Source organism: Acipenser ruthenus, chromosome 5 (assembly GCF_902713425.1).
Source record: "Acipenser ruthenus chromosome 5, fAciRut3.2 maternal haplotype, whole genome shotgun sequence".
In the NCBI taxonomy this organism is placed as follows: Eukaryota; Metazoa; Chordata; class Actinopteri; order Acipenseriformes; family Acipenseridae; genus Acipenser; species Acipenser ruthenus.
The window spans coordinates 39,891,195-39,917,327 of record NC_081193.1 but is presented as its reverse complement, the minus strand read 5'-3'; the positions used below and the strand labels follow the sequence as shown (position 1 = coordinate 39,917,327).

Genomic DNA, 26,133 nt, shown 5'->3' with positions numbered 1-26,133 from the left:
ATCACTGTGTTTTGTTATTTTGTTCTTAATATCTTTGTTTCTGCGTGGGAGCACTTCAGTACTCCACAGATGCTGCAGCACACAATGACTGCCAACTCGAGTCAGTCATATTAGTGAAATGATGAGTTGGTCAAAATAAACAAGTGTTTTTTGAGGTGCTAGCATCGGTTTGAAGTTCTACCTCACTTGCAGATTGGTAGTGTGATATGAAACTTTTCAGCTCCATGATAACTGTTTAAATTTTATCTGGTGGCAACTGTCTAGCTTTCTGCATCATTGAACAAACAACTGGCATGGATTCTCTTAGAAAAGCCAAAGAATGAGCACTGAATACATTCATTTTAGGCACATTTTGTTTATTAAAATTGAACAATACCATGCTGTATTTGCATACATAAAATTAATCTCAAACTAAGAAAAACACTAAAAAAGGACTACATACCACCAACCCATCCCTATTATCTGCAGTTTGTGAAGCCAACCTGAGATACTGAACACTAACCAATCAGTTTGTAACTATGGTGAAAAGATGCTTGTCATTTTGATTCACCATTATACTGAATGATCTGTGACACACAATTTCTTCGTCTCAATTCTGTAATATTAGATTTGTATTCCTTCAGTATTGGGAGGTACACTTGTCTATTCATAGCATTTCTTTTTTTTGTGGTTCAGTTGGCAGATTTAATATCATGCAAGTTTTGATTCTGATTAAGGAAAATGTTTTTAAGGGGTACATCCTACCAAACCTCTCTGCAAGATCTACTACATGCATTTGAACACCACATCGGAGGGGAAAATAAATAATTTCCCCCATCTCAATTGAATCTAAAATCTTTTCCCTTGTAATAAGTACTTGAATTACTGTATCAATTTTAACACACACATCACTATACTTGAATTTAATATGCAGGCTATTTTTTTAGAAGAAAAAAAATTGGTTTAAAAAGTGTGTCTTAAATTCGAAGGAATACGGTTCATGGATTTTGTGATTTTTAGTCTTGGCAAAAAACAGATTTAAAAAATGTATTAAGAGCAGATCTGCTGACAAATGTAAAATAACAACTGATAAAACACAAGCACAATAGATAACACATTGTTAAAGTAAAAATTGAAAAAAGATTCACTGGGAGACGTGGTCATTAATGTCCCTGTCCTCCTCTGTTCATTGAGTGCATTGCCATCCTCAAAAGAGCCTGCGTTTCTTCTGTTTGCTGCTGGAACCTCTGAAGTTGTTCCACTAAAGGGCTTAGTCCAATAGCTGATGAAAAGTTGGCATCTAGAAATACATTAAACACACCAAATTGAACCAACATTCCCCCACACCAAACCTTTTTTATGAACAGTACCTATAACCAAAATGAGCAATATCAGAGTTTAAAGTTATGCAAAGAAAAACTCATTTTTAATACTAAACCCCTAATCTCCCCCTTTAGCGTAACCAAGCTCACACAGCATAAGCATTAAAACACAGTGATTTGTTTCTCATAGGAGCAATTACGTTTATCTTGTGGGATTTTGGATAAAAACCACCCCTTTCTTATTAGTTTATGAAGCATCATCTTTGTCTATCCATATGCCCCAGAGATGCGTAATTGTATTGTCTGCTGAACCTTGTAAAGGTTTTGTATGCTGCAAAGTAAATGGAAGCTTTAGTTTTCCTACCTACCTTCATTGAGCCTGCAGAGGGTGAGTATTCCTAGGTGCTGGAACCTAACTTCTTGGTGACTCAGAAATCGTAGCAGGTATCCCAAAACTTCACTGATGTGAGGCTTTAAAGACTGCCGAACTTCATCTGTACAATGTATACATAATATACCAGTAGTTGTTCAGGTTGCTTACAAAAAGACATGTTCACAATACTGTAACCTGAGCTTAGTTTGCAGGTTATTTTATTTAGAGTTTGTATATTGAACTGTCCCACATATCATTTCTTGAGGTTTCAATAAAATAGATTATGACATTACCAGCACAGAAATGAGCATGTTAGACTGGTTATATGCTTGTAAATTTGTTGTAGCTGTGTTGGCCACTTGGGCAGCACTGATTCAATTGCACTTATTTTTTAATTGTTCTGGAGAGATACATGACTATTTCTTGAAGAGTAATTAGCCTCAAATATCTTTTTGATTGTTTTCTCCAACCTTTTTATGGCATTTTCAGTCATTCTGAATGATTCTGGGTTCTGTTCCAATATCGAGTTAATATAATTTTCTCTATGTAGCTTGGGTAAGCTGGGCCAATAGCAGCAGTTTCCAAAACAGCAGTGTCCAAATTGTATGGGAGATAGACTGAAGGGGGTGGGACGTGGTGAGAGCAAAGAGAGAGAGAGAGTTGGGAGCGAGGACTTATGTCACCTAGTTTTTTGGTCTGGAGACTAGCATATTTTTTAGGGTAGGGTATGTTAATGGCACATTTTCTATTTTAATGCGTTGCCCTATGTTTGTGTTTATTATTTCATTTACTTGTGCAGTAAACATCAACGGGGTGGGAACCTCCCTACCTATTGGTTCTATAGTACTGTTGTCTGGTTTATTTATATACCTAGAACATTTAGATATATACAGCCTATCTTTGCTTTAGGTGGAGGCATCACCATAAATAGTATTTATCTGCACAAGAATACCCAGGACCCAATTCTTTCAGCTTGTTTGGTAATTTTAGTGGTTAGGGGTTACATCTATATCTGGCCCATCACTTTTGAGAAACGTGTGTACCTTTTGTAAGCAATATACAAACGTTCAGTGGTGTTATTGTAAAACAGCAGTGCGGGATATTTTCTGTAATGCTTTTTTTCAAAATGCATTAGAGAGAAACAAAAAAAAAAAAGGATTCACCTTTTGGTTCAAGCTGGCCGATAATATAGGCAGCGTGAAACGATAACTCTGTATTTTCCAACTGGCCAGCCAAACCGATGAGACGTCCTACCAGCTCAGAATTCAATTTTTCAGCTATGTGTGATTTCAGTGATTCTGGAAAAACAAAATTAAAAAGATAGAATTTCTATACGGGACAGGCAGATAATCTACAGTGACAACTGACTTGCATCACTTCTGCTTGTAAAATGTACATGCAGTAATTCAGGCAAAGTATTTGTTTTTTAAAAAGCTATATGAACTAGATATGCACCAATTAGCTTCTGTGCCTTTACAATGCACCCTTGTTCAGTTTAACTTATTTTTATTCCTAGTTACAACTCCCCACGTGTTGCTACAACGGTTTCATTGTCAACATCCTTGACAACTTTTTACACTTAACACTTAACTGTTTCAAAGCTCCTTTCAAAATGTCCGCTCTAGTGCACTGTAGTGGAAGGATTATTGCCCACATTGTCAAAGAGGTATCACAGCAATAACGATCCATTATATGGTATGGAAAAGAAAAGCCACAGCACTTAGTTGAAATGACTAGATAAGACCCTCCCTAGCGTTTTACATACTGCAGACAGAAATACATTAAAGAGAGGCTCTTCTGCATTGTTAGAGTTTGATTTTCATAGTCTTTGTACACACATTTTGGTTAATTCAGTTTTGAGGTCCACTGCTGTTTGGATCAGTTGAACAGCATGTAGAATGTCCAGCATAAAAAGCATTGGGGCCAACATGGAGGGGATTCATAATACATAATACAAACGAACAGGAACAATGCTGAATTAAAGGACAAATTAAGGACAGAACGTACAAATACAATACCTGACATTTCTGTGCAAGCTAACTAGAATGAAAAGGATACCACATGCCAGGTGAATGGCAGAACTAAGTTCGAAGTTGTTCTAACCTTAACCTTAATGTTGGTTATAAATCCCTAATTATGTCCAACTAGGTAGTGTATGCATTGTGCTGTTTCATACGGAGATTCTTTATTTTTGTTGCAGAAATAAAATAGACTTTTTAAAGATGGTTTACCAAGCGCTGTAAGCTCTTTTACACAGGTAGTGACCCAAAGCAGGGATTCTTCTGTAGTATCCGTACAAGCAAGAGTCTGGAGCAATCCTTCTACACACTCGCTGTCAATTACAGCCTAAACAGAGGAAAGAAACATATTAAATCTATTCCTTTAGTTATTATTTGATTTTTTTTAGTTTTGCAGTCTTTGCTGTCTCAACCACATAAACACATTTCTGGGGGGAAATTGAATAACAATGCCCTTCCCAGTTGTGTTTCATTAACTGTATATTGATAGTGTTTGGGGTACCACTGCAGTTGTGTTTCATTAACAGTATATTGATAGTGTTTGGGGTACCACTGCAGTTGTGTTTCATTAACTGTATATTGATAGTGTTGGGGTACCACTGCAGTTGTGTTTCATTAACTGTATATTGATAGTGTTGGGGTACCACTGCAGTTGTGGGTCAGATTACACATCTGGGAAAATTATCTCTTCAAAGGTATGAGAATATTTAAAAAACAAGTGTTCAGAGTGGGGTACACGGGCAATAAATTTGCATGATCAGAAACTTTATACCAAGAACTTAGTTGATAGCAGAATGTTTCTAATGTATATGTTATTTGGGTCAACTTTGCTAGGTATGAAGTTAGAATGGTCTTCCTCAATTTGGTTTAATTGATTAGGGCTAGATGCAAGTTTTAAAAATGAAAAAAGAAACAATAATTTAATGTTACAAAGTTTTCTTTTTTTTTTTTTAAATGGCATAATAAAGCTATACAAGGCTAACCCAATGGTTTAATTTTAATTAATTATAGCTACAGTATTTCTGTAACAATTTGCGAGTACATGTAAAAATGTAAGTTTGGCAGACAGATAAACAGGGAGCTTCCATTTACCCCCATATTCTGATACTCTTAATATACAGAAATTTTCACATGATACATATTATAAATTACACACAATTACAGAATGAAGAAAAATGTAAGAAAATGCCTACAAAAACAGATCATTAAAATGACAGTTAACATATGAAGAATACATTGATAAAGGCAATTTTTGCTGTTAACTGCTCCATTCCGACCCTCCGATTTTAAACTCTAAAGCCCTCGAAACCCATTCTGAATTGCAAAGCAACTACATGAGGCTTAGAAAATCTGAATGCTCTCTCACTTGAAGGCTGAGAACAAAGGACTCGTCGAGTATTCAGAACTGAAAAACAACTGAAACACAATGTCTATGAAATACTCTGTGTTGGATAAATATTGTCTTGTCACAGTTAAATCTTCAAAGAGGGAGTTGTGTTTCATATTTCCTTCAGTTGTGTAGTTAATATTACCACATCTTCTACATACTTATGTATTTGTACACCTGACTCTCTCTCTCTCATTTTGACAGAAGGAGTATGTGTAGCCTGCCCTGACCACTGGGAGCGATTTTCTTCTCAACATAAAAATAATTGGGCTACCAGTTGTGACCTATGCATGTTAGGGCAGGAGGGGGCAGCTGATGATTTGTAGAGAGTGAGGAAGAAATGGTATGTCAAATATATTCAAGCAAATAAAGATAATGATTTTCTCCACCATCCTGCATTGCACCCACATAACACTGTGTGAATTAGGTCTCTTATAGTTGGTTTTATCATAGAGTGGTATTGGAGAAATGTTCCGATTTTAGGTACAGGGAACATAGCGAGCCAGATGGTGTATTTTATGAAGGTCAAAGACCCGGCCTCCAGAGTAGAGGTTCTCTGTATCTGCACAGCTAAACTTTATATAATGCCAAAATGGGCTTTACCTTTTTCATGGAGCCACAATGCAAGGCATGCATTTGCCTAGCTGTACTGAGACATACAAGTTACCTGAACACTCTGACTGGAGCTCAGATTCCTGATGGTATATGTAGTGTGGCTGAGGATTACTGGATTGGTTCTGTAACTAAGTAGCTCTTTCAGAATCTTCAAAAAGCCTTCATCCACTAAGGCACCCTGAAAAAATAGTATCAATAAAATAAACCAGACAAGATTTCTCTCATGTCTTTGAAAAAAAAAAAGAAAAGCAATTACCAGAGATGTGCACCTCTCTTGGATTAGCATACCAGTACAAAAATATAGCTAAGCCCTGCCAAGAACATAGAATTTGCATAACACCTGGTAATACAAGGGAACTAACTAAGGTAGCTTATTCTTTTGTACTTCAGTATAATGCCACTTTGAGGCAGATATTGAAATGGATTTTCTTGTGTCAATACTCTTGTAAAATATGTTCCCATTAAATATGTTTAGGGCTTGTTTCATTGATCCTTTTTAGTTCCACTTTTCTTTACAAACTATTTTAAAGTGGCTATGACTAACTAAATACTTTCATAATCCTTACCTGCAGTGCACATACATTAACTATATAGCTCTCAGTTTTGAAAGTAACATATGACATCGCAAACATGTGTTTTCATTTTAAAACTTCTGGTACTACACAGGGTAAAAGTTATTTCTCAGTTTGCTTGCCCTGTCTTCCAGGAAATATGTTTCACTTGCACTTCTCTGGTCATTTCACCTCCTCAGTGGGGGCTAAGCGTCCACAGTAACTGGCTGCAAACCATGTCAGTCATAAGGGGAAAGCACCTGGTTTGTTAATGACAGGAAAGAAGGCTCTCATCTTGCTGAGAGGGATCATTAGCTCTTTAAATACTCTAATGGTTGTAAGAGCTGATAAACATTTTAGTGTTACATTTTCCCCTACATTCTGAATACCTTTCCGCTATAGTCTGAATTTCCTTCTACTTCCACCCTCTATGACTAGCAGGCTTTAATACTGTACACCAGTGGTCGGCAATTAAATTTGATGGTGGGCCAAATGACCCGCGGGCAGCCGCAGAGCGGGCCACTTGCAATACCAACTGTATAAATGGGTAATTGTATGTAAAAAATAATGTGATATCTTGTAACAATTGTAAGTCTCACTGGATAAGGGCGTCTGCTAAGAAATAAATAATAATAATAATAATACCGGCTGGTCAATAAAAAAATGGGACAGGATGAATTAATGCTATGAATCCATTTTAAAAGCAAGTACGTAAAATACAAGGTTTTTTTTTGCTGCTTGAAATGACCACAGATAAACTGCAACTTTAACAAACTGTGGCCACAACTACTGAACTAAAACATCTTAGTTTTAAAAAAAAGAAAAAAATAAATTATTGGGCTCCCGAGTGGCGCACCTGGTCAAGGCACTCTGCGTGGAGTGCAGGATGCTCCCTATACCCTGGAGGTCGCCAGTTCGAGTCCAGGCTATTCCACTGCCGACTGTGGACTGGAGTTCCCAGGGGGCGGCGCACAATTGATTTTGTCAGTGAGAGAAAAGACAAATATATCTCGTCCTTGGAGTGATGTGTTAAGCCATTTAGCACAAGCTTTTCAATTTTTTTTTTTTTTTTTTTACTGCTCATCGGGTCATTGCTGTCAATTGTTTGATATTTATAAAGCAACTTTCTGAACTCCCTTCACAACAAAAATCACAGAGACTACTGAAGTACATCCTGCTGACATGGCAAGTTAGTTGCTAGGTAACCAGTTCAGAACTTTCAGACAAAGGCAGGTAGGGCCAGTGACTCACTGGGAGTACAAATGATTAAAATGTGGAAATAATAATACATTAACGTACCTGCTTCTTAAACTAAGATGTTTTTATTTTTATTTCGCAGGTATTCGACACATAACTTCATTTTGACCGCTCCGTCTTTACACTCCTCCCTTTTCTATTTTGACTCCAGCTGCTGTGCTCTGCCTAAGAACACCGGAAATCGACAGCTTAAGACTAGTTTGACAGATTAGCTTTCAGGTTGACTAGTGCGTAAAGAGCACATGTTTTGTTGGATATTTACTTTTAAAAACACAAAACGCCGGACACATTATCAATTTGTATTATACGTTAACTTATGTAAGAACGGTATGCATTTATTTAATCGGTTAACCCATTACATCCCTAGCTTTGACAACTTCAGCATTCCCAGGTACATAACCGTTTTTGTCTGTGATCCATTCTGACCCGCCTATATATGTCCATTCTATCACACCTGGTGTTCTAAAGCTGATCACAGAACGAAAGTGCCATTTTTCGCACTAAAATTTGTCATAACGCAATGAAGCATTTAAAATAAAAATGTATGCTACATTTGAATTTTGTTTTATATTAATTAATCTGCATTCCTGTCTATCATATGAGGATTCCAGTACCATAGTGAGGCATAAATGTTTCATCACAAATCAGCAAGTACTGTACTTTGGAATCAATATTGCAAAACACTTCATTTTCTGTTTACTCGCAAGAAATATATGAAGGTCATACGGGGAATACCCCATGACAGCCCCCTTGCGGTAACATTAAAATGAAATTCCGCTCTCGTTCAGCCCTTGATAAAAGCCCTGCCAGGAGACATCCGCCATTTGCCAACCACTGCTGTACACAGTGCAGTACATTCATGTTCCCTGCTTTTTTTAAATCCTACTTTAAATACCATGCAATGTAAGATTATAAATTACACATGCTACCACATGGAAGTGTGTACCTCTCTTTTTTTCTAAGGCAATATGCAATATGCAAAATTTTAAAGTATCATAGAACTCACTGTCAGGAAACCAATGCCAGAGCCCCAACAAGTTCTGAACCATCTGTCCAGGTTTTACATTCAAAAGGTGGCAAGCCTTACTCTAAACTTGATCACAGTTAAGTGGATGTTAAACCTCAGCATATGACTGAAAAGAGATTTTATCAGGTGTTGATATGGCTAATCCAGAATCTTCGAATAAAACGAAATTACTATTATTATTTCTTAGCAGACGTCCTTATCCAGGGCGACTTACAGTTGTAAACAAAACTACATTTCAAATGCTATTAAAATGCTATTAAAGGAGAAAGTCTTACTCTTACCCTATTGGGGGGGTGTTCTGACAGGGCACTGAGGAGAGTGACTGCTGATTCTGACACAGGCTCACTGGAGGACCTGAGCAAAGCCTTCAGCTGAGGAATGCAGCCCATAGCCACAAGCGCCTCTTGGGTATTTACTGCAGCAAAGTAAAAGAAACAGTTAAGATCAACAGGGCACCTAAAGTGTAGTTACATTGTCTAAAGCAGTGGTGTGCCAACTTTTTTAATGCCGCCCCCCTTTTTTAGCATACGTTTTGTTGCCCCCCAACACATATTAAAACGTTACACCTTAACTTTATATTTTAACAGATGTCCCCCCCCCCCGATTTTATGTAAAATCGCATATTTTTTCTTAACCACAAAAAGTCCAGATTTAGCTAAATACATAAGTGTATCACAAAATCAACATTTAAAATCAGTCTCTATATCTTTTTTTTTTTTTTTTTTTTAACACTTAGCAAGTGAACATTTAGCTGACTTCTTGTTAAACCTGGGTTTCTAACAAATCTGATTTTTTTTTTTTTTTTACACTAGTCAACATTTAGCTAACATTTCTAACAAAAAAGTCAGTGAAAAAATGCATGTAACTATATATATATATATTTAAACTTGGCGAATCAACATTTACCTAACATTATCATTCAGCAATTTTCACAAATTTGTATGCACACCAGGAGCAAAGCGAACGACACGAATACAACACGAGTACAAAAAAAAAAAAAGCTGTTTTCTTTTTGTGGAGATGAAATAAAAGAAATAACAACACAAATAAGGACAGCATGGGTACACCACACACTAAAACAAAGGAAACAGTTCAGGGAATACCACCAGCTTGTTAAGAGCTAATGTGATTATTATTATTGGTCAACATTATTAAAACAAAGAAGCGTCATTACAGAAATACAAAACCAGTGCGTGGCGCTCCCCATCACTTTGACTAAAATTAAGGTAAAATAAAGATATCATACCATCAATTTTCAATTGGTCTGCTATTTCTTGCCATGTGGCGTCCTTTTTATTGTCTTTATAACCATGGCCACTGGCATCATAAAGAACATTATATTTTTCGACTTTAATAATTAAATTCTCATTGATGTCAGTTTTTTTTTTTTATTTCTGTGGTAATCTTTGCGTAAGCGAGACAGTGACAGTCTGACAGCCTTTGACCTTATTTCTGATTGGTCCATTGCATCGCGAACAGTGCGTAGCGCAATCACAAATAAAACTAATGTATTTCTATATTTGCTCACTACATTTGCGAAGCTGGCTTTGCTTGCGGTGTGCATTACTCCATTTAAATCAATAGTTTTCATTATTTTTTTATTCGCTCGCATCGTTTGCGTCAAGTGTGCATAGCCCTTTACCATGCAAGCCCACACCCACTGACGCATTTGATTTGGAATTGTATGCTGCAGAGCTGCATTCACACTCTGACTTTTGAGAATGTGTTTGTTAACATTTATATATTTAGCTAAATCTGGAGTTTTTGTTAAATCTAGGAAAAATACACAATTTACATTAAATCCAGAAAAAATACCTGTTAAAACATTTGTGTTTTTTATTTTATTTTTTTTTACACTGTTTTACACATGGAATAGCATCCATGTCCCCTGGCAAGGACAGAAATAAAACAAACATACAGAGGGAAGAAATGTTACAGTGGTGTACCATAACCTACATCCTCGGCATACTGAATATAATCTCAAAATGAATGGTGATAAAGAAAAAGTAAAGAATACTTTCAAAGTAGGGCTGTGTTCGAAGGTTCGTTCGCTAGCCAGGAATTCGAGGGTAGTTTTAAACCTTTGAAGGTTCGTCAGGTGGCATTCAGGCACTGTATTTTTCTGACAATGTGTGAATACTATAAAATGACACATTAAATGTCATGCACATGCAACATTCGATCTTTTGATTTGTAGAATGCATATTACGTAAACAAAAGTTGTATTAAAATCCACTACCAAATCGTTATATGTAGCAACTCTATATGGTGCCGCTGCCATGTATGGAGCAGGGTATATTATCCAAAGCACTGAGGGGGTACCTATAGCAGTGCTTCAGTAAAATATGTACTAAATATCTAGTGTACAAGACGGTGTAAGAGAAGTGCTGTGGTAGAATATATTTAAAACATACAAAATATACGCTAACACTAATAATTTCAATTTAAAAAACTGAGCACCGTCTGCCCCTCCCCCCTACACCTTGTGTTATCCAGAGGCAAACCTTTAAATTCTTAATTTGCCATCTCGACAGCAAAGCATTGTATAGCGTAAGCTGTATTGAAAGAAAACCCTCTGCTGTGTTTTTTTTTTTGTTAAATGCCCAGGCGACCAAAAGAAGTTGAATGCAAACTGTGCAAGCGACTGTTGATGCATCATGGAGGCACAACCAATCTCCATGGTCACTTGACAAGCGTAAGTTCATATTTTTTTGTATTATTATTATTAATATTTTTAGTAGTAGTAAAATATGACTGACTGATAACCTGTTTGAAACGGTGAAATAAAGCTTGCAGTTGGTGTTGCTGCAATGCAAGCTTACTGTATATATCGCAAGCAGCATCAATTACATGAAATAAACGTGTACTTTTATTTAAATTATAAAAACATGATTACTGTTCTATACAACATATTTTTAAACTACATGTGAATGTTTTATTCCATTTATATGGATTACCTGTAAAACAGGATTTTCAATCAAATATAAACAAGTAGATATGGTGATGTTATGCAAATAAGTACCATCGAAGGTTCAAACCTTCCTTTGGTAATGTGTTCCGAACCTTCGAAGGTCAAAATGTACCCTTTGTTGCAGCCCTGCTTTCAAGCAGCAAACGTCTCTTCAAAGTTTTATCAAATACATTTTATTCAAAGTAATCTTGAATTGATTTTACCATTAACTGATAAGTTTCTGAGGCAACGGCACGATTGGCAGCATATCTGTTGAAATGAGACAGACATTTATTTCAGATTTAATCACTTTATTCACAATGGGGGCCTTCTGTATCATTTAAAAAACAACAGTCTGATTTCTTTCTTCCCGCAAAAGTAAACCATTTTTGTAAAAGGAAAATTAAACTGTTACAAAGCTAGTAACAAACAAAGCTAGGTGCACATGTATGCCTTAGTTGCTTGTTCCTAGTTTTATGATACTGCAGGTTACTAGAATCTTCACACATGACATTAAAACGAAAGGTACCGCACAGCTGATGGCAGAAAAATGAACATTGCACTTGAATTACTTACCTTTTGAACAGAGGAAGACATTAAGGAGAGCAGTGCCTTGAGCAGGAACCGGTCCCCTACTTGAAGCATCATCTGGTGGTACTCAGGATTAGTTGCAAAATTGCTTAGGGCAGAACAGCTGTAATACTGCAACAACATAGACAGTACACTTAGACATCAATATATCAATTGATAAAGTTATATAATAGAATACAGATTAATATTGTGTTGAATGGAGAGATGCAAATACATAGCATGTATACCCTTGCATTCTTGCTATTTAAAGTCCGTTCAAAAGAGATGGACAATCTTGCATAATAACCTGTTTTTTCATCGCAGGTTTCACAACAAATACTGTACAAACAATGCAGCATCTCAATTCCAGCTTTAATGTAAATTTGCCAGTCTGCTTACACATTCTTTTAACTACAACTTCAAGTAATCAACTACAGACCAGCACTTTTCAGTTGACCCCTGAAGTTCACAATCCAGTTCCGGGTTTAGCTTGACAGATACATACATTTAAATAACAAAGGCCAATAAACCCCAACTGGCAATATTCTAGACCGAAGTTAACTTCTAAAACAAAACAAGGTTGTTAACCACAGCAGAATGATAGATGAGGCATGACTGATCAATTGTTGGAATGTCAGCTCGGTACTATTTTGAAGGCTACAGGATATGTAAAAAGGTACTCTGCAATTCATGACTCTTCACACAATATGAATGACTCATCTTTATACAGTACACACAGGAAACCTGAACCAACACTGGTCCCCATCTAATTAATACATGGTTTGTAGCCACTCAGTTCTATTACTTCAATCTTCTATTTGTCCTTAAACTTTGTAGACGGATTCAGCCTCTTCAGTTAATATTTTCACATAAAAAAAAATGTCTTCCAGAGTGAATTACATATTAACCAGAGCAGGGAGGGACTTTTAGGTGGTCACAAAAAGTGACACATATCCCCTATTGGAACTGTAAATAAAAAATGATAGCTACTAGAATTATGAAAGTTAATTGCCACCCACCTACATCCACTGTATGTAAATGTAAAAATGTAAATTTGGCATACACAGTCAGAATGATATATGTCTCCATATACCCCTAGACATACTCTCAAAAACTAAAAATTTTACCACATGTGAATAATCTATTCTCTAGATACAAGAAAAACATATGACAGAGAGATAGTTGTCCCTGGATATAGGAATATAGAGGAAGCATGTATAGTAAAATCCTGGGTCTACTCCATTAATCTAAACAGTCAGACAGCAACTGGGTCTATTAAACATACAATGTAAAACCTCTACTTTTGCCAACAGACAATGGATCAGCATGTATGTGTTAAATGCCCATGACAATCAAGAAATGGGTTGAGAAGGATAACTGAACAAATACAAGTGCAGAATGCCTGTTATTTCAAGCTGGAGGGCGAAGACAAAAAGAAAATGCCATAGTGAAATAGCAGCAGGTGCAGCCAGTTGTTTCTCCAGCATATCCACTGTATTTCATGTTGTATTTTATCTCAAGTTCGTGTAGCATTTGCAATCTCCCCATTTATACAAAGTTGATACAGTTGGTGGAGACCAATATTTACCTGAACTTCAGAGTCGGCAGACTCTAGAAGAATTGTAAGAACAGGCAAGGCACCTTCCCTCCACAAAACCTCTCTAGTCCTCTCTAATAAAAAAAGGAAGAAAAATGTGCTCTCCTTTTAGATTAATTCATCATTTTGAGCATGAGGTAACATGATGTTCAGAGGAGCTCAGTTGATTAATCCATGGTACAAATACATCAACAGCAACTATGGGAAATGCTGTAATGTATTGGTTTTAAAACTGGTTTTAACACTAGAACCGCCATGTGGGTCACTGTGACCCATACAATTTTAAACTGCTTTGTTATGAAAATTAAAGACATACTATCGGTTACTACTGAAAAGTTTTATTCATTTATTTATTTAGCAGACGCCTTTATCCAAGGCGACTTACAGAGACTAGGGTGTGTGAATTATGCATCAGCTGCAGAGTCACTTACAATTACGTCTCACCCGAAAGACAGAGCACAAGGAGGTTAAGTGACTTGCTCAGGATCACACAGTGAGTCAGTGGCTGAGGTGGGACTTGAACCGGGGACCGCCTGGTTACAAGCCCGTTTCTTTAACCACTGGACCACACAGCCTCTGAACATGTACATCATATCTAACATTTGCCTTGCTGAAACACCGTATTTAAATGGAAAATTAAATAAAGGCGCATATACAGCACGACTACAAACAGTGATAAAATAAAATACATATTTCAAAAGAAACGGGTATGTACAGTATATGCAGTGCCTATAGAAAGTCTACACTCCCTTTCAAAATTTTCTTATAGCCTGGAATTAAAATGCATTAAAATTGTTTTTTTTCACTGATCTACACATCCTACCCCACAACTTCCAAATGAAAAAAAATATTCTAGAAATTTGTAGAAAATTAATTAAAAATAAAAACTGAAATAGCTTGGTTGGATAAGTGTCCAAATTAGCTCAGGTGTAACCAATCGCCTTCAAAATCACACACCAAGTTAAGTGGACTCCACCTGTGTTAAATTGTAGTGATTCACATGATTTCAGAATAAATTCTGCAGTTCCTGTAGGTTCCCTCTGCTGGGTAGTGCATTTCAAAGCAAAGACTCAACCATGAGCACCAAGGCGCTATCAAAATAACTCCGGGACAAAGTCGTTGAAAGGCACAGATTGGGGGATGGGTATAAAAAAAATATCAAAGGCCTTGAATATGGTTAAGACGATTATGAAGAAGTGGAAGGTGTATGGCACCACCAAGACCCTGCCTAGATCAGGTTGTACCTCCAAACTGGATGACCGAGCAAGAAGGAGACTGATCAGAGAGGCTACCAAGAGGCCAATGGCAACTTTGCAGGAGCTACAAACTTTTATGGCCAAGACTGGTCAAAGTGTGCATGTGACAACAATATCCCAAGCACTCCACAAATCTGGCCTGTATTTTACTCAAGAAATTGAATCCTGTTTGAAGTATACAAAAAACACTCAGGAGATTCTGTAGCCATGTGGCAAAAAGTTTTGTGGTCTGACGAAACTAAAATCAAACTCTTTGGCCTAAATGCAAAGCGTTATGTTTGGCACAAACCCAACACAGCACATCACCCAAAGAACACCATCCCTACTGTGAAGCATGGTGGTGGCAGCATCATGTTATGGGGATGTTTCTCATCGGCAGGGACTGGGGCACTTGTCAGGATAGAAGGGAAAATGAATGGAGCAAAGTACAGAGAAGTCCTTGAGGAAAACCTGCTGCCCTCTGCAAGAAAGCTGAAACTGGGACAGAAGTTCACCTTTCAGCATGATAACGACCCAAAGCATACAGCCAAATCTACACTGGAGTGGCTAAGGAACAAAAAGGTAAATGTCCTTGAGTGGCCCAGTCAGAGCCCCGACCTAAATCCAATCGAAAATTTGTGGCATGACTTGAAGATTGCTGTCCATCAATGCTCCCCAAGGAACTTGACAGAGCTTGAACAGCTTTGTAAAGAAGAATGGTCAAATATTGCCAAATCTAGGTGCAAAGTTGGTCGAGACCTATCCCAACAGACTCACAGCTGTAATTGCTGCCAAAGGTGCTTCCACCAAGTATTAACTCAGGGGGGTGGAGACTTATCCAATTATGATCTTTCAGTTTTGTATTTTTAATATATAATTTTTTTCTCAATAAAAACTTTTTTCCCCTTAAGTGTGGAGTATGGTGTGTAGATAAGTGGAAAAAAATCATCATTTAAATGCATGAAACTGAGGCACTGACACAACAAAATGTGAAAAAAGTTCAAGGGGGTGTAGACTTTCTATAGGCACTGTGTATATACCCGTGTACAGGTGTAAACGGATACATGTACACACAAAACTATAAAACCGAAATCATTGTTTCGAACACTACATAAAAAGAAAATATAACACTACTTCCAGTACGACGGCTGTATTGTACTCTATGGAGGAGCGTACGCGTCTGCCAGCTGACTGTGCCTGCATCCAGGAGCTGTATTGTAAACAGACACAGTTCCATTGAACACTATTGTGTAAATTGGTACATACAAACCTGTAAAACCAAAATGTTTTTTTTTTTCAATAGTAATATAAAAAAAGAATATGTAGCATGTTTCATATTAGGCACATAAGTTGTTAAACTTCCTGTCATTTCAGTTTGCTGTATGTATCCGAGTGCAGGTTGACGTATTCCAATCAAAATGACTACTTTCAAGATTAAATATTTCCTTCCGATATATTCCCAGTTGTGTTTGTGGACAAAACGAAGGATTGTTGTCTCCAGGTACATTGAAAAATAAGCAACTAGGCTTTCACTGAGTTTGCATCTTGACAAATCCACAATCATAGCAATCTCTGTCTCGTAATCGGTCTACAACAAAGAAAGGCTTGAAATTAAAAAAAATTTCAATGCTAGGAGGGGGCGTGTCGTTTGCTGCATTTACCAAAAATATATACTATATTACGTTATATTAAAAAAAGAGACATGTATTGTAATGCATGGGTCACATTGACCCATGTGACGGTTCTTGGTAGAACTGTTTATAACTTTATAATTTGTGCGATTCTGGCCATCAAACGGTGTCTGGATATTTAATATATTCAGGAAAAGTCAAAAATGGACATACACATACGATTTACAACGGAAGAGTATAATTAACATTTTAAATCCAAAATGGGCCAAACTGACCCGGATGGCGGTTCTAGTGTTAAACCAGGTTTTGTACAGCAGTTTTTGTAATACCAAGGGACTGTAGTAAACAACTGCAGTCAGTATGTACATATGGGAATTAAAGCGAACTGATTAAATTATCTTAAATACTTCAAGTCCCTTATCACAACTGTCTGTGATGAAACACACTTCACTACCACAGCCCCTATGGCTGGGTTAGAGACTGCATTAGGCTCAGGGACTAAATGGATTCGAGTTCCCTGCTTTGTCTAATTTTAAGCTAGGATCTCTACAATGTATCAGATGGGATATAGAGTTTATATTTAATTTAGAATAGAGAGCCTCTAAGCGTACCAAAACCCTGCTTAGACTATTGGAGGAGGCTGGTAAATGAGTTTATATGTTCTGAGCAAAGTCTGTGTTAACCATATTTTTCTGTATTTAACAATGCTTTTACTACACTTCACTTTGCAATGCTTTTACAAACAGAATCTTTTATAACAGAACAATGGACAGTTCTTCACAGCTTACCTGATCGGGTGAGATTCAGTACGGCGCCGACAGCATTCTGCTGCACCCGTGGATCATAGGACTTTGCAAGCACCAGCACTGGCAAAACTCCACCAGCAGATGCAATTGCTTCTCTGTTTGATTCTAAAGTAGATGGAAAAAAAAAACATAATGCCTATATGATTGTAATTGTATTAGCTTACTTGTACAAAGGAACATCCGATTACCTTTGTAGACAGGTCCCTCTGCAAAACACAGGGCAGCATTTTCACATTAGAATTTTGATTATGATTTTGTGCAATTTTGGTAAGGAATGGAAATTGAGTATTTAATTTTGGCAAAGAACCCATCTGTCAACCACATTTAATTTGATCTCAAAAAGCTCCGTCCCCTTTAATAAATGTAACTGTTACACACTGCCAGTATATGTTTAAAAATGCACTGTATACAACAACTATAATATTCTTCTCCTGCTGGGGGCTTAAGGGAACCCCAAGTCCTATATATATTATTATTATTATTTGTTTATTTAGCAGACACCTTTATCCAAGACGACTTACAGAGACTAGGGTGTGTGAACTATGCATCAGCTGCAGAGTAACTTTCAATTACATGTCACCTGAAAGACGGAGCACAAGGAGGTTAAGTGACTTGCTCAGGGTCACACAATAAGTCAGTGGCTGAGCTGGAATTTGAACCAGGGATCTTCTGGTTACAAGCCCCTTTTTTTAACCACTGGACCACACACATATAGTATATGTATAGTTACATACCAGTATACAGAAAATGGGTAAGTAAAATCTTAAGTGTGATGATAAAGCACTGTTCTAACATACAGTACAGACCTGAAGTTGTGAGGGTGGCCACACATGCACACGAGTTACACTGGACAGTAGGGTCTCCAGACTCCAAAAGTTCCAGTATTGGCTCCAGCATCCCCATTTCAACCACTAACTCTTTGTTCACTGGAAGAAAAACATACAGTACTGCCCTCTTTCTTAGAAGAACTCTAAACTGGAAAAAAGATCTAATGACTACAGAATTCCACTTCCCGCTTACATGATACAGTCATACTGATTAATAAAACAAGCTAGTGTAATTCACCTTAGCAGACCCTTGTAGAAACCAATGTAATTGACGACTCTTAATATTAATATTTTTCATGTTACGAGTTCTTACTGCTCATGCTTACCATTTTCCTCCACCAAAAGATTGACAAGAGACAGCGAAGTGATCCTCTGCACCTCCATATCGCTGGACTGGAGCAAAGCATTGTAAGGCTCCAAAAACTCAACAGGCAATGGTGCATTCACTGGTTATACAGTAAAATAAAACAACATTTTACATTAACTATTGTAAAGCATTATGAATGAATACACACGTAAATAAATATAGGTAGCACGTTAAGGGAATATAGGTTATAATATGTTAATGAGGCAATAATAACACCACGATGCTGGCAACAAAAACAGTCATCCAAAGAAATTAGACTATGTTCAATTTTGCTGGTAATTAAGTTTGAACTGTATGTAAAGCTTTTCAAATATATGCATTAATATAGCTTGAGGAATGTACTTACACTGTTGACTAATGTGTAAATAGTATATAGCAGCTGACTGTTGTAGATTAGGGTTTTCAGAAACAGCTAAAGTCCTCAGGGCATGTAGACAATCATTGTCAAGCAGTGGTTTGTCAGTACCTGTCAAAGAAAACACTTATTTAAGATTAAAAACATCATGCTGAATCATGTACAAGTTTATCAAAATTATTTGTTTTACAAAATATGTGCAATTTGTTTTCTCAAATTGGCTTCATTGCATACTTTATAATGCTCTGTAGGCCAGTGTTAAGAGGCCATGCTATTTGTGTTTTGCCTAAATGACATGGGTCAAATGGGAGCAAAGAACATACTGCCTTTGAAACATGGTTATTTATGAGCTCTAGCTGAACTGAGATTTAAAGATGTTCTCAAACAAACAATGCAGATTTGCCTCCGGACTTTGGGGGAGAACTGGAAAAAGTGTGTTGTCAACCACATTGCCATGGTATGCAGATGCACAGAAGGGAAAAATGTGAATGCCCAAGGCAGTGCAGCTTCTCCGATACGTCAAAAACATGCTGAACAACGTGCTAACCCAATTTTAATCACAATTGGTTAAGAGGTGCCCGTCCATATCTTACACTTACTGTATATTTTAAACAATGTAGTAAAGTGTGACAGCTGGTCCATTATACATACAATGGAGTGGATAATACAACTAATGTAGTGGCACAGCATTGAGCAAAAGCTTAAAGCGGATGTAACACAAGGCAACTTTTGCTGGCAACTGTTGTATCAAAAGAGTTGCTTCAACTTGTATGCAACACCAGGAAACTTCCAAGGACAACTTTTTCAGGAATCTTAAGAGATGAACCAATAATATTTACTTTAATTTACAAACCTTCAAAAGACAAGTCCAATCAGCCCCCTTGTGTATAGAGATAGTAAATACCATACATTAAATTAAAACATATAAAATGCATTCATTTATAATCAAATAATTTATTAATTCATAAACAAAATACAAACATTTTTAGTATATACAATATGAATTCATAGACTACATTACAATCAAATTCAATATTAATTTGCAGACAAATACATTTTTAGTGAAATACAATATATACTAAATAAAATAAAAAAATATTAATAGTCAAAGTTGGTTTTGTTTTTATGAAAGGGTACATAAGGACCTTATTTTATTGTGTTACGGGTTCCCATGTGTTGCTACAGCTGTTTATGTAAGGTGTGTGTATTGTTTTATTTTTTTTTACATTTTGTCCACTTTAAAACTTTTAAATTGCATTCCCTGCCTCAAGATGGCTTCACATGGACCTCTCAGAACTACATTTCCCATCATCCTCCTGCTCACTGGTAAATCCATCTCAGTTACACATGTGAGGAGGAGGATGGAAATGTTGTTCTGAGAGGTCCATGCGGGTACATGGGAATCCATCTTGAGGCAGGGAATCCAATTTAAAAGTTTAAAAAAGTGGTCAATTTAAAAAAAAAAAAATTAAACACACACACCTTACGTAAACAGTTGTAGGAACACATGGGAACATGTAACACAATAAAATAAAAAGGTCCTTATGTACCCTTTAAAGAAACAAAAAATTAAAGAAGAAAGTGTCATAGCAACTTTTGTTCAATTGAGTATATAAATAATGACTGGTCTATAGCTACATCTGTTTTTTTTTTGTTTTTTTTTCAATTTAATTACATTTCTTTAGAAATACTGTGTAGCACACTATGCACCTGAAACCGTGCCGCAGCCCGTTTTTTCAACTGGCATTTCTGGCAATGGTAATTTGACATGCTTTCCAAATGCTTCGTCTGGATCTAATTCTTTTTTCTTTTGTTTCACCTCCACAAAAGGTACATAACAGCTGCTTTAAGAAGGTCATCATAATCATCTGTTTTTATCTTTTTGACTGCCTGCTACTTTCATAAGGTATGCAAACCTCCAAAGTTGGTGAAGAATAAACTTTGCTGTCAGAAGTGGTTGGTAGGACAGATTATGACAGAAAAGATGGTAATTCAGGTGAAAGGCTGCAGAATGATGTTGGCAGAGTCAGGCACCTGTGAAACAAAAGAATATTTCTTCAGAATTATATTTTTATTTTTTATTTTTTTATTTTTTTTTAAATAAAACTGACAAAACATTCATCAGCAAGTAGATAAAATTAATGAGTTAATATTAAATAGAGCTACATAGCCTTATGGAAAAAACAATAAATATGCTGACATGATTAACACAGTAAGATTTGCTGTAGCTCAATTTGGGGTGTTCATTGCTATGGAATAAGCCGCCCTGACTCATCTCAACTGGCCGTACAGTCTGGATGAATTGCAGCAGTGTGCGTGCCCTTAAAACCAAGAATATGCAGATTTCAGTCGGTATCTCTTCAGATTTGAAAATTGAACATGTTGAACATTCCTCATGCCAGCTTAGTTATTTTCTCCTGCTGGAGGTTCAAAACAGTTCGGAAATCGGGCCTCAAACCACTTATTCTTCCTCCCCACAATTTCTTTCATTACACAACAGACTCCCGCTGTCCTTACTGTAATACAGACTACTAAAAACGTCTCAGAAATTCGTAATGATCGCTTTCACAGTCAGAAGCCATGTATATCTCTCAGCTGTTCCTGGTATGTGTTCCTCTAGTGACGTCACACCAACTTCGAGCATCTCCAGTGCGTTGTCGGTATTTTCCAAAATTATTGATAGTTTTACGTCTCTCAGTGCCATGAAATTGATCATGGAGATTTACATAAGAATAACATTAAAAAGTTTACAAATGAGAGGAGGCCATTCGGCCCATCTTGCTTGTTTGGTTGTTAGTAGCTTATTGATTCCAGAATCTCATCAAGCAGCTTCCTGAAGGATCCCAGGGTGTCAGCTTCAACAGCATTATTGGGGAGTTGGTTCCAGACCCTCACAATTCTCTGTGTAACAAAGTGCCTTCTATTATCTGTTCTAAATGCCCCTTTATCTAATCTCCATTTGTGACCCCTGGTCCTAGTTTCTTTTTTCAGGTGGAAAAATGTTATTTCTTGCTCATTGTGAAACTAAACCAAGTACGACCCCACCGTCAGAAAATGATTTTCTATGTGAGATATTGACTTTAAGACGTAAATTTCAAATATAAAATATAAATATACAGACCTGTAAAGCAAAAACCATTGCACGTGCCCCTTGTCTCGTTTAAAGTAACAACCTGTGAACTAAAACAAAAGCGTATTACAAATTGAAATACACTGTTTATACACATACATTTAGGAAAGTACAGTTACAGACATTAAGACAGTAGCTAACTGCAGTTGTTTAAGCTTCTTTTTAATTGTTACTTTTAATATTTTTTGTAGCCAACAAAATACTTTTAATATGGCCACTTTTAGCAAGTTTGGTGCACTATCAACATAATGGTATTTCAAAGTTGTGTTTGAATGTTCCAATGTAACTTTGAACACGTGAATAGTGTCTGCACTAGTGTCAGCAGTCCACAGGCTAGTGTTACGGTTAAGTGGTTTAAAATTTTAGAAGCTCATTCCATTTTTACATAGTTTTACCAAACCTGTGTCATTTGAATATGATGTAAATAAAAACTATGTTATAAGGTTTGAATACCCAGTAATTTTGCGTTTTATTGTAGCCTACTATAATAATGTATATCATGCTAATCAAACCGTCATTTTTTATTTATCGCGTAAGGCAACTTTAAAATCACATCTTTATTATTTAGTAATTTAGCTAGAGTGATTTTCAAACGGACTACAACGTTACACAGTGTAACACGCTATACATCCCACAAGGTGGCGCTAGATGACTGGTTGTCCCTCGCTCGTACCCGCTTCACTCACGCGAATACGGGGTTCACCCACATACTCTAGCCCTACGGTTCATAGTACGGACTAGTCCTTATTATGTGAGCTCTTTAATAATTAGATAAGCTATAACATAAATACGTTTTACATTTAAAAAATGTAGATAACTTACCTTCAAACCATTCCATCTCTTCGTTTGTTCTCCAGTGCGGTCTCTTTTCGGTAGCCTTTTTTTTTCAGTCAGCGTCTTGCGGTCACATAATATAAATCTGGATAATGATTGGCTGTTACAACAAAGCCCGTGACAGTTCAAAGTTGAAGCAACAAAATCAAAAGTATCTAATTTTGAGCAACTTTGAAAAAACTCCTTGATAACGTTGCGTGCAACTTGTCGCTGCAACAGTTGCCTGAAATAGTTGCTTGAAAGTTGCCTGGTGTTACATCGGCTTTAGGTTGTTGTGTGTGTCTTGTTTAAAGACAAGGGGGCGCTAGTCTACATGTTTTTAGAAAACCGTCGCTTTTCATTTACCGAGTAAGGCAACTTTAAAATAACATCTTTATTATGTTTTCTAGCAACGTGTAGACTAGTGTCCCCTCGGCTTAACTGAATAAAGTGTCTGAACAGAGAATGCAATCCGCTCTGGTGGGTATTGCTACGTTACCTGTGTCCAGGTGTTGCAGAAATTTCTGTGCTGCTTGTCTTTCATGCTGCTGAAGAACAGGCTTGTATAGTTTACTGGCCGCGGCTTTTTTCCTTTTCAAGCAGGAACACTGGCTAATAGCATCCACACAGTCCCTTATTTTCTGTGCAAAGTCTGACGTAACCCCTCGCACAAGTGCAACGAAGTCCTTCAACAGTTGAGCACAAAAAACACACAGCTGCTCTACCCCCATCTGTAACAAAGAAATTTAACATTTGTAGTTCAGTTAACCACAAAACAACGCGTAGCCTGCCAGGATTATCAGTAGAGTAGTTAATTGGTCAAACTTTCTTGTATAACTAAATTTGATTAAAGCGACCTGTTTTCATAAACATAAATATTTATGTTTTCTCGTTGTGTTTCAAATAACACACTGAGTTAAAAACAAACATGCAAATACAGTAATACCGTATGTAATAAATTAAGGTGTTAATCCACTCAGAAAGTTACATTTCCTTAGGACCAGCAGTTGTTTATCTGTAGCACCGACCAACAGTGTTGATAACGTCCACCGCATCTGACCCCTCTACCCCTTTGTCTTTCTGCAGTAGACGCCACCGTCAGTTAAAAGACTGTGAATCGGATAATGACAAAGGGAGCTACCTATGTCACGTGATACTGGAGTACATTCAGGTACTTCATTCACCTTGTTTGTCTGGTTTTTATATACCTTGTGGTAAAATGGGGGGGAAGAAACTTTGCAAAACTTTGTTTATTTATGCATTTGAACTTTTTTTCTGTCAAAGGGATCTGTAGAAATACAAGTACCAGTTTTCAAATGTGAAATAATAAAAAACAATTCAGAATATGTTATTTTATTATATATGAAAATGCATATATACCTGACTTTTCACTGTATACTGTGTAAACAGCAAATTACCAGTACATATAAAAGCTCTTTGTCAGGGTTACCTCTACTGAACAGAGGCTTGACCAGGAGCAAAAATAATTCAGACCCAACTGATCCAGACATTAGAAGGTGTAAATAATTTCTTGTCAAATCTCCAACCCAGGTCTTGTGTGAACATTGTAAAATACAGTGAATTGTAAAATAATAATCTGTCCTAAAGAGGTTCTTCCTTTTATATAATTTATTTTCAATTAAATACATCACTTTTATTTCTTTTGAATTGTGTTATTGTTTTGAAAAGGTTTTTGTTTAAATGGGTTATGTTCAAAATAAAATCTTAATGTTTAAAAAGGTAAATATTAATGATAAAGTGTGCAATTGCAGATGACAGAGCTTCTCCATGTAACTGCTGTTACATGCAAATATACAGACATTTCTCTTAAGGAAAGTGATACATTATAAGCATGACAGAATTGTAAAATATTCATTATTATTGTTTATTATAAATGTGAATTAGCGGTTGTGAAAATGACTATATTGTTGACAGTGGAGAGGAGATTGAAGTGTTATATTGATCTACAGTCAGTACACTACAAACCTGGCTATGCGAATGTGAGCTTTGATGTGTGCCAAAGTAACTCAAGCCTCAGGACTGTAAGAAAATAATGTGTGCTTATTAATAAGATGAGGCAGTGTTGTGCAAAGAACCTGTATTTTAAGAGTACAGGTGACAACTAAATTGGCCAGTGTTCAAGGAGTTACACAGAATATGTATTTAAAGGGACCAGCTTTCTCAGATATGCACATTTTACATATGGAAATGTGGAGTCCATTTATAGAAGCCCACTGAAGCAGAATATGTATTGTTTAATATCTTATTTATTATAGTTCTCAATAACCTTCTAAATTAGATGTTAAGTATAATGGAATGGTATTTTTGTTGTTATTGTTATGTAGTTTATGGTCATCCAAAACTTAGACAACATTTAAATAAAAGTAATGAAAACAGAATATACACACCAAGCACTAAGTGAGACAGTGCTGTAATTAATGTTGCTACTGTGCTGTAATTCATTTTCAAATCTAATTTATTTGCATTTATACAATGGTATTTTCACAGTAGTGGTTGCAGTTTTACCATACTTTTCCCAAATTTATACTATGCATTTACCGTAGTTTATCATGGTTTACAGTGTGTATTAATATTATTTACTATACCTGGCTATTAATATGCTTTATTACACTTTGGTACGTTAGTAATTACATTACTAAATATAATATGAATATAAATTACATTGCTAAAAATAATCAAAATACTGTAGTTTTGGTGAAAAAAGGAAGACTGGTGTGCAAGTTTTGGATCAATACAGTAGCCTCCATATCTAATTGCACCATATGTTCGTTGTTTGTACTGTAGTTTGACTTTGGTAATCCTCAAAAAAAAAAAAAAATTATAATAAGATCTCTCCACAAATCCTGTGCATAAGGGATTGCTTCATATACTCAGGGGTTAGACAAGTAATATTATTTGTTTAAATAAATAAAAATACTTGATAAACAGTATGCCTGTTTTGTGCATTTTAGTGGTTTTATCTTCCCAGGTATTTTTTTTTTATTCAACGTAATTTATAAATTAGAACAAATATATATGTTCAATTCAAACGAAAGACTTGTCAATCATTATAAATTCTACTTTCACTTGGATACAGCTGATCCACAACTGTCAATAGAAATAAAAATTCACAGGACCTGAAAATTTCAGGAATAAAACGAGAGTCAAAAACCAGTATCTGCCAAGCTCAATACTCACCAGACAGACACAAACAAACTAGATTCCGTAATGTGCGTGAACGTGGAAACCATAGCACGCAAAAGAAGCGTCAACGTTTATTGGACTTCTAAAGCATTTGCTTTCCCCCGTTGTTAAGGGTGATG

The 26,133-nt window shown here is 36.4% G+C and overlaps 1 protein-coding gene across 4 annotated transcripts; it reads right to left on the bottom strand.

Annotated features, from left to right (window-relative positions):
• Positions 1-362: 362 nt before the first annotated feature.
• On the bottom strand, positions 363-26,130 carry LOC117402795 (uncharacterized). Of its 4 annotated transcripts, none has more exons than XM_059024185.1 (15): positions 26,009-26,130; positions 23,310-23,541; positions 18,859-18,978; positions 18,472-18,591; positions 18,125-18,244; positions 17,301-17,423; positions 13,638-13,720; positions 12,056-12,181; positions 11,704-11,749; positions 8,811-8,944; positions 5,747-5,872; positions 3,906-4,020; positions 2,838-2,972; positions 1,670-1,795; positions 363-1,279 (listed from the first exon to the last, which is right to left on the bottom strand). In XM_059024185.1, the coding sequence occupies exons 2-15, from the start codon at positions 23,539-23,541 to the stop codon at positions 1,143-1,145; spliced, it is 1,743 nt and encodes a 580-aa protein (XP_058880168.1). In that variant the 5' UTR covers positions 26,009-26,130; the 3' UTR covers positions 363-1,142. The 4 variants fall into 4 exon arrangements, with proteins under 4 accessions (XP_058880168.1, XP_033860145.3, XP_033860146.3 ...); XM_034004254.3 differs by lacking the exon at positions 26,009-26,130 and adding an exon at positions 23,757-23,978; XM_034004255.3 differs by lacking the exon at positions 26,009-26,130 and adding an exon at positions 23,799-23,978.
• Positions 26,131-26,133: the final 3 nt, after the last annotated feature.